At 36.0% G+C, this 9,141-nt stretch overlaps 1 protein-coding gene across 2 annotated transcripts in view; it reads right to left on the reverse strand.

Annotated features, from left to right (window-relative positions):
• Positions 1–9,141, reverse strand: part of CCDC25 (coiled-coil domain containing 25) — a 41,310-nt gene that overhangs the window by 30,508 nt on the left and 1,661 nt on the right. Inside the window, exons 2-3 of one of the 2 annotated variants that reach the window (XM_082726846.1) lie at positions 5,531–5,578; positions 1,121–1,160 (exon numbers count right to left, since the gene is read on the reverse strand). In XM_082726846.1, the coding sequence (XP_082582972.1) occupies positions 1,121–1,160; positions 5,531–5,578 (88 nt within the window). Of the gene's footprint in view, positions 1–1,120; positions 1,161–3,252; positions 3,716–5,530; positions 5,579–9,141 lie in introns of those variants that run through there. The other variant, XM_082726847.1, reaches the window with a different exon arrangement.

Raw genomic sequence — 9,141 nt, forward strand, 5'->3', positions numbered from 1 at the left:
TGCTTATCTTTAGGGACAGCACTGAGGGGAGGGGCGGTGTTTGGGATGTCGCGGAGACCATTTCCTGCTCTCTATATAGAATTAGGCTTCAGGAAGAAAAAATGAAATAAGATGGGATTGGGAGAGAGACAAACCATAAGTGACTCTTAATCTCACTGAACAACCCGGGGCGGAGGGGGGTTGTCAGTCGGGAGAGGAGGGTGAGGTTATGGACATTGGGGAGGGTATGTGCTATGGTGAGTGCTGTGAAGTGTGTAAACCTGGCGATAGACCTGTACCCCTGGAGATAAAAATACATTATATGTGTATAAAAAATAAATTAATTAATAAAAAAAAGAATTAGGCTCCAGGAGACACATCACAAGAGTAGAAGTTGAAGACAGAAAAAGAACACAAACTGAGCCCAAAAGTGTTATGTGAAAGTCATGGGAGTCCATGTCCTCCTAAAAGGTTCAAGGTCTGAGAAGTAGAAATGCCCATATGGCATTCTAAGGCAGTCAGAAAAAGAAAAAGAACTCAACTAAAATGAAGGAGTTTTTTGATCATTGGTCATCATCCTTTGGGCTGGGTTTTGTGAGCAGCAAAAATAATCTTGGAAGGAGGCAAAGAAAGTAATTATTATGTTTTAAATTTCCAGAAAATATTTTAAAGAGGGAGTAGAGGCTGGATCAAGATGGTGCTAACTTCATGAGGGAGCTGGAAAGACAAAGGGAAGCCAGACTCTGTTTTCTTTAAAGCTGGACCTGGTCAGATGCTCTATATATTCCATCTACAGGAAAGCTTCTATTTTCCTCATTGCAACTTGTAAGGCCCTCACTCATCCTTTGTCCTTTCAGGAAGAACTGTCTGAGTGTGTGAGTGAGATGGTCTCATTAGCCTACTATGAGAAGACACACATGAGGTTAAAGGAAAGCCTAAGTTCCAGAGGCCTCTGTGGTCATCACTAGTTTACAAGGCAATTGTAAATGAGGGGAGCTGGCAGGCAGCTACTTACCACTGACCATTCATAAACAAAATGCAAAGCACTAAGTTCTAGGTTTCAACATAAAGATCACGTAGGCTGGCCAAATCTAAAAAAAGTAAACAAGGCATAGAAAGCAGAAGCAAAATTATTTCTTACCAAATATCTTCAGGCCAGCCATGCTTTATTAGATCTTCATCTATAGTGAGAAACAAGAAAACAAAGAAAAGGTTAAAAAAAAAACCTCAAATGAAAATATGCCAGAGTTTACAGTAAGCTGGGGAGTGGAGAAATACCAAGCCTTTCCACAACCGTTTCTCTCACTTAATGGAGGAAAGAGGAATTCAGAGAGGCTATGATGCTCGAAAACACAGGAAAAAAGAAAAATTTGTAAAAATGGTTTTTACATTTGGGCCATGATAATTGTCATTATTTTTATAATAACACTTCTAAGAAACTTCAAAAATATTTCTATTAAAAAGTAATAAAAATTCAAATCAGAGCAGCTAAGAAATTAGACGAGGTCTTATAAAATTGATGCACTGTAATAAATTTATTTGTTAAAATGGTTTTGCTAATCAGAGAACTGCATTTTACTTTTTTAAAAAAGACCTCTCAATTATAAAATTGTAGGACATTAGAGGATGCAACAACCACCAGAAGTATAAAAAAGGAAATAAAAATCACCTAAAATTCTGTCACATATAAAACAAAAATAAAATAGAAGAAATAGCTAGAAATTAAAACTGTCTCTCTGGGATGGAACATGGGTGTTGGAAAGGATAGGGGAAAAACAAATGTTTTTATGATACGCATTGTTACTATTTGAAGTTCTGAGCTATGTATTTGTTAGATCAAAGTAAAATAAAAAATGAAAAAGTTCTTTGGAAACAATGACTACTTAATTCTATCATGTGAATAAACTTTTCTACTGTTCATATTTGTACTGTTTTTAATTATAAATACTTTAGTAAATATTTTTAAAATAAATATGTCCACATTCATAATTATTTCCTTCAAGCATATTTATAAAAGGTGAATTATTCCTTCAAAATGTATACTTTTACATTCTTAAGGCTAATAATATATTATCAGTACAGAAAACTACTATCAATATACACTTCCAATAGCCACATTAATAATTAAAAACTAATTGTATTTAATACAAAAGCATTATTTAAAGTGTTAGATACAAGGTTAGAAACTGTAAGGTAAACAAAATGATTAATGTGATGATTTAAAATGTACCCAAAAAAGTATAATCTATCTTACTTGAAAGGGGTATTCATTTTCCAGAAAAACAAAGGGATGATAAATCTTGGATGAGGGTGCAGACACCATAAATTTTCTGAAGGGCTTCCTACTAGCTGAAATGGGAAGCTGAGCCAATAGCCAACAAGGAACCAAAAAAAGTAAAGGGAAATACAAAAACCTCTTTCCCTCAGTCAGGCCATGTTTGGCTCCCTGGTGACACCTGCTGGCTAATAAAAAGAAAACATCTGAAAGCTTTTCAGTAAAAGAAAATTATTCAATTAAAAATTCACTTATGTTCCACATAGTCACTTGTCTGAAGTCATCAAGGCTGTTAGAAATAAGTATGAACTGCTAGGAGCACTAGAGAATGGGGTGTTTTAAAAATTTAATATTTTCATACAAAGTTGACTAGGAAAACGGACATCTCCAAATAACTCCAAATGGTCGTGGGGAAAAAATGTTCTATCATAGATTTCTTTCTACATACATTTTAAGGACAGCAAAACACAACTCCAGTGGGTTCTGGAAAGAATCTAAATTTACATCTGTAGAATCTAAATTTATGTCTTTAAATATAAATCTGTACATAAAAGTTTCTACAATGGACATTCCTTTAAATGGGCTACAATCAAGCCCATCCTAATCCTTCTTTCTCCACGAAGCCTTCCTGGTTCTCTCCCAATCACTCTTACTCTCTGCCTCTCTACTGCTACAGCACTTACTCATACTGCTTCAGTGAACCCATACTTTTTTTTTTTTTTTTAAGATTTTATTTATTTATTTGACAGACAGAGATCACAAGCAGGCAGAGGGAAGCAGAAAGCAGGGGGGGGGGGAAGCAGGCTACCCACTGAGCAGAGAGCCCAAGGAGGGGCTTGATCCCAGAACCCTGGGATCATGACCTGAGCTGAAGGCAGAGGCTTTAATGCACTGAGCCACCCAGGAGCCCCTAACCCACACTTTTTAAAATAGGCTTCATTTTTAAGAGCAGTTTTTAGATTCACAGCAAAATGATCATTATTTGTTTTTGCATGTACCTCTCCACATTTAATGCTGCAAAAGCACAGATTACATCTTCCCCTTTGGCTACTCAGAGAGGATGGCATGTAGACCCACACAGATCAGCCTCAGCAAATAGTAAACTAAAATGGAAGGAAAAGAGAGACATGATGGGACTGTCCCTGGCATAGCTGCCTTGGGAGCTCGTCAATGGGAAGCAGTATCAATGCAGTCCTTCATTGTAATAAATAAAGTTTCCTGCCCAGAATCATATAGTGCAAAACCCACACAACCGTAGGGAGCAGCTCTCCTTTAGGGGCTTCTCAGTAACCTAAGTCTTGGGCTTGCATCCTCAATGTAGTAGAAAGCAAAGTAGATTTGATCAGGTATGGATCTATATCTAGTGTAGGTAACCAGGACTGGTTCTAACTGTTCCTCCTTGCTCAATGTACTATATAAGGAGACAGCATCCTCTTCTCAGCCACATTCATCAGGAGGATGCTATGAAAAAAATACAAATTACCTATGATGATGTATGAGTTACTAAGAGAAATAGAAAACTCAAGTATTAATATAGCGCAGATTGCTTCTCTATAACTCCACCAGAGACAATGTCATAAATTCATTATAGGGAAAAACTGTTTAAAAATTACTTTATTCTATTGTTTTTAGGGTTTGTTTTTTTTTTTTGGTCTTGGATGGGATGTAATTGTCTTACTTATTCTCATTCTGCTTTATGCAACCAGTATTATTGCAAAGTTCTAAACCATTTATACAGATCTGATTAATAACTATATATATTTACACAGCTATTACATGTCATGTATCACATTATACATTTTATATATATTACATTGTATGTTATATTAAATATGTGTATATGTTAACTATAGTTCTACATCTACATATACTATAGTAATATATAATATTACTGTTCTCTGACTTTTTTTTCATTTTTGGCTTTATTAATTTCATTCATGTCAAATGTCTCATACTGAAGAATGTTACACTTGCCTCTTTTAAAGAATCAAGTTTAAACTGTTGTCAGTCTCAAACTGCACCTGGAACAGACTGATGGTTTTAGGGGTGGTGGTGGCGGGGGGAATAAAGTAATACCTGGAGGTTAAAGAAAAGTAACTGGAGGGAACTGTCCAGCTCTCAGAGTCCTAAGGTGGTCACCCAGCTATGGAGCGGTCCCAGGAGCAAGAGAAGCTGGTTCTGGGGAGCTAAAAAAGCTCCATTGGTGACTCCTACCATTGCTGACCACCCACCCCAGGCCAGGTGCTTTACTCAGGCTCTTTATTTAACCCTCACACCCTTGCAAGACAGACAATGGCCCATGATCCTCTTTGTACACCTCAGCAATGTGAGGTTCAGAGAGGTGAAGTGACTACAACCAGTCTGCTAAGAGCTTGCATTTTAACCCACATGGGCCTGAATTCAGAGTGCTTTTTTCCAAAACATGACATAACCCCTGTGAGAAGAGCAACTGCGTATTCTCCAAGCTTGAAGAAGAGGGGTTCTGTTGGGTCTCCAAGTTCCCCTGCTGCCTATCTGTTCTCCCTCAGCTCAGGGCTGTCAACTCCCTGCTCCATAGCAAGAAAGCTCACCTCCGCTTTCATCTCCCTCCTCACTCGGGCAATCAGAAGGCCACATCCCTAAAGCGGTTTTCCCTTTTAAACTTTAGTTTACATTGATTAGTGGATCAAAAAAATTAATATAGCTGGTTGAGTCTAGCTTTGTAAAAATCAAACAAAACAAAAAACAGGGCACAGCAAAAAGTATGGGCATTTTTTGTAAATTTTTATTTTAGTTACATCGATGTGTACAGTGTGGAATAATGTATTTCATTCTGAGCAGAGTGATCAACATAGTTTGAAAAAAATAATGTTAACATTCTGTAACTCAAAAAGAGCCATCTTCGGCCTCAAAAATCCCAAAAGTATGTTTCCTCTATTCTTAAATGTGGTAAAAACATACAGAAAATGATCTTTACAACTAAGTTACACATGATTTTTACTTGATATAAATTAGCACAGGTTAACCTCTGATTCATATCACCTTACATCGGACGATACCACAAAACTCTTAGCAAAAGTTAAGTTTCTAATCAGCAACAAGTGGTCCAAAAACCCCAATACTATTTGATATAATTAAATCGTAGGAAAGTTAACCCCCTGGAGTGTCTTATAATGGGTTTAATTAGTAGAAATTAGCTGAAAACTCATATCTGACCAACCAAGGCGGGGGTAGGGGAGGAGGCAATTAACACTTACCTGCTGGAAATTTCAAAATCAAATGCTTTTGAAAACTTACTTTCATATTTATCCTTTCCCATGTAAATAGTGTAAGCAGATGAATTAACTAAGACAAAACAAAAATATAAAAAACAATTAGGTAATTTCATCCCCAACAAAACTGCTTCATGGAAAAAATACACAATACTTCGATTAGGGGTTGGCAACACATGGCCCACAGGCCAGATCCCGCCCTTTTTTGGAAGCCCGCATGCTAAGAAATGACTTCTACATTTTTTAAGGAGTTGAAAACACAAAATGAGGAAGAATAAAGCTAGAGACTGGATGTGGCTCACAAAGTCTAAAATATTTACTACCTGGCCCAAATAGGAAAAGTTTATTGACCCTTATACAATAGATATTTTCCTGCTTTCATCAGGGATAGAGTTCAATACAATTCCAGTTCAGCCCTATACTTTTGCCTTCTTCAAAAGAGTAAAAAAACAAACAATTTAACCTTCACCTCAACCATATAAAAATAGGCTCCTATACTTAGCTGAGTTTTTTCATAATTTTATTTTGGCAGTATTATTCTCTTCCAGATGTGCTGCAAATTTTATATATATATATATATATATTTGTGCTGCAAATTATATATATAATGCACTATCCCATTCCGGGCAAAGACAGGTTTTCAATTATCTTCAAAATCAGTGACTGAGCCCTGATTACACATTAGAATCACCTTAATTATGTCCCAGGTCCATTAAGACTAACCAAATCCAGATTTCTGGTGGATAAGTAATGGTGTATTTTTTTTTTTTTTTTTTTTTTTAAGAATCTTCAACTATCTCTAATGTGAAGTGAGTGTTAGGAAATACTGCCTTAAACCAAACTGAATATTCTAGATATGGCTTACCTTAGAAATGACATTTGTTTTACTGAGCTAGTGACTTACTGCAGGCATCTTCCATCTGGAGTCAAACAAAAATTTAAGTTTCTGAAATTGAAATTCTGTCTGGGCATTGGGTTTCCAAGCTAGTCTACCAAAACTTGTTTGACCCCATCTGGATCTAAATTCCTGAGTTAATAGTCACTGGGCCCCCAATCTGGGCAGCCTGTTGGCTGTCATTCCAGGGTACAAACTAGTACATATGAGTGGTGCTCCAAAGGCCAGAGGCAGCACTCTCATTTATAAATTTTTAAATAAATTGCCTGTACTTTCAGTAATGAGAAACTCCTTAAATTATCAATCATAGTTGCTCTGTTGGGGCGGGAAAATCCCATTTCCTTCAGTTAACTATTATAAATACCTTAACCCAAATTATGGTATTTATAGTAAGTAGCTGAGGGAACTATCTGGAAAAGAGAGAGTATTTGCATTGACTAGTTGACAGAAATACTCATCTATAATTGAGTATTACATTAGCTTGGTAAGACCTTAGCATAGACAGAACAGCCATTATAACAAATGCCCGAAGTGCAGGAATAAAACCATTTCAGATTGTCTCTGTACAACCTAGTGTTATTCTATGTGTACACTCTTTGATCCTGTAATGTCACCACTAGGTATATACTATAACGACTCAATCAAGCAATGATGTTCTTTTTACAATCTAAATACCCATTAATTAAGACTGGTTAAACACAGAAGAACATACATATACAAAATACCACGTACCCACTGAAAACAAAAGGCAGGAATTAAATAACAGTATTTTTGTATACATATAGCAAGATTCAATTTGTAAAAAATTAATATATAGTTGTATATTCAGGTTTACAACCATAAGCTTAATATATGCATCTGTTTTCTTTATATGTATGAGAAGATATACATATAACTATTAACAATGCTTACCTTGGCTAGCTTGCTTACCAAATATATAGATGGTTTTTTATAATCAGAACGAAAGTAATTTTTCAAATGATTAAAATAAAATAAAGCTGTTTCTGCAGGCTAAGCGACCCAAATTGTAGCCAAGAGAGTGAGAGACAATTGTTTGGATGGTTGACCTATAAAATGAGGTGATTAAGAACATAACTCAAATGCAAACTAAGAGGCATTCTACAAAATAATTCTTCAACAAAAGTGTCATGAAAGACAAAGACTAAGCAACTGCTCCAGATTAGAACAGGCTGAAGAGTAATGAATGACAACCAAATGCAACAATGATCTGTAATGTTCCTTTGTTATAAATGCATTATTGACACCAATGAAAACCAAATAAAAGCTGATGAATTAGTAGTATTGCTGCAATGTTAATTTCCTAATTTTGATAACGAGGAATGCTTTTTGATAACAGAACATCTTTGATTTTAGGGGGAAAAATCCTGAAGTATTTGGGGGTAAAATGTGACTTACCAAAAAATGACTCAAGAAAAAAAAGTGTGTGTGTGTGCACACATGTGTATGTGTGCACACACGTGTGGCGAGAGGGAGATGAAGAAAAATAAAGAGGGAAGGAAAGAAAGAAGTTCTAATGTTAGAATTTGGGCGACCTAAGAGGTTATAAAGGAAATCTTTTATTATTTTTGTAAATTTTCTGAAAGACTGAAATTAGTCAAAGAGAAAATTTAAGGGATGCCTGGGTGGCTCAGTTGGTTAAGCAGCTGCCTTCCGCTCAGGTCATGATCCCAGCGTCCTGGGATCGAGTCCCACATCGGGCTCCTTGCTCAGCAGGGAGCCTGCTTCTCCCTCTGCCTCTGCCTGCCATTCTGTCTGCCTACGCTCGCTCTCTCCCTCTCTCTTTCTGATAAATAAATAAAATCTTAAAAAAAAAAAAAAAGAGAAAATTAAAAAAAAAAAAAAAAAGGAAAATGTTCAGTAAGAAATCTGAAGAAAGTTCCTGTGTATGTTAAGAGGGATATAGGAAAAGTAAATTGAATTATTCTAGTACTTTTGTTATTCTTGCCCAAAGAATAGGGTTGATTAGTATGGAATATAGTCATCTTAAAGGTAGAGGATTCAGGTGTAGCAACCAATCCAACTTTAGAGGCTCTGAAATAATTTCATTATTTACAGATGCAATCAAAAGGTACTAGAAGTGCAGATGGACTTATGAGCCAAGTGCATATACTGTGTGGATCCATAAATCAGATGGTCTTGAATCTGACAGTGGAAATACAGTAAGGCTAATGTTTCATTATTCCATTATGACAGAGCATGAAACACGAATTAAGTCAAGGAGATTTTAGTCAGAAACTAATTTTAAAAGGAAAAGCAATAACTTTGTATTGAGATTTTCTCCCCATTTAAAAAAAAGGTTTTATACAGCAAACCCTAAGTTGTCTGAAAAGCTTGGCAAGTGCTTTCCTGAAGAATCTGTATGTTCAAGTTGATTTCTCTAAGAGGATATGTTAAAGTTCTATTACTATTTTACTAACCAAGTTAAAATTTTTCCATTAACTTTGCAATTTTATTTTTAAAAATTTTATTTATTTATTGGAGAGCAAGAGAACAACAGAGAGCCTGCAGGAAGAAGATGGGTAGAAGGGAGAGGACGAAGCAGGACCCTGGGATCATGACCCAAGCTGAAGGCAGATGCTTAACCGACTGAACCATCCAGGTGCCCCTTGGCAATTTTAAAAGATTTGCTGCCCAAGTGCGTTTTTGTTAGACTTAAAGTCCAAATATTTTTCTAACAGGAAGCAGTTCTGACCTTATAATGGAAGCCAATGAAGAAAACA

The sequence above is a fragment of the Mustela nivalis genome, assembly GCF_964662115.1.
Source record: "Mustela nivalis genome assembly, chromosome: 4".
In the NCBI taxonomy this organism is placed as follows: domain Eukaryota; kingdom Metazoa; phylum Chordata; class Mammalia; order Carnivora; family Mustelidae; genus Mustela; species Mustela nivalis.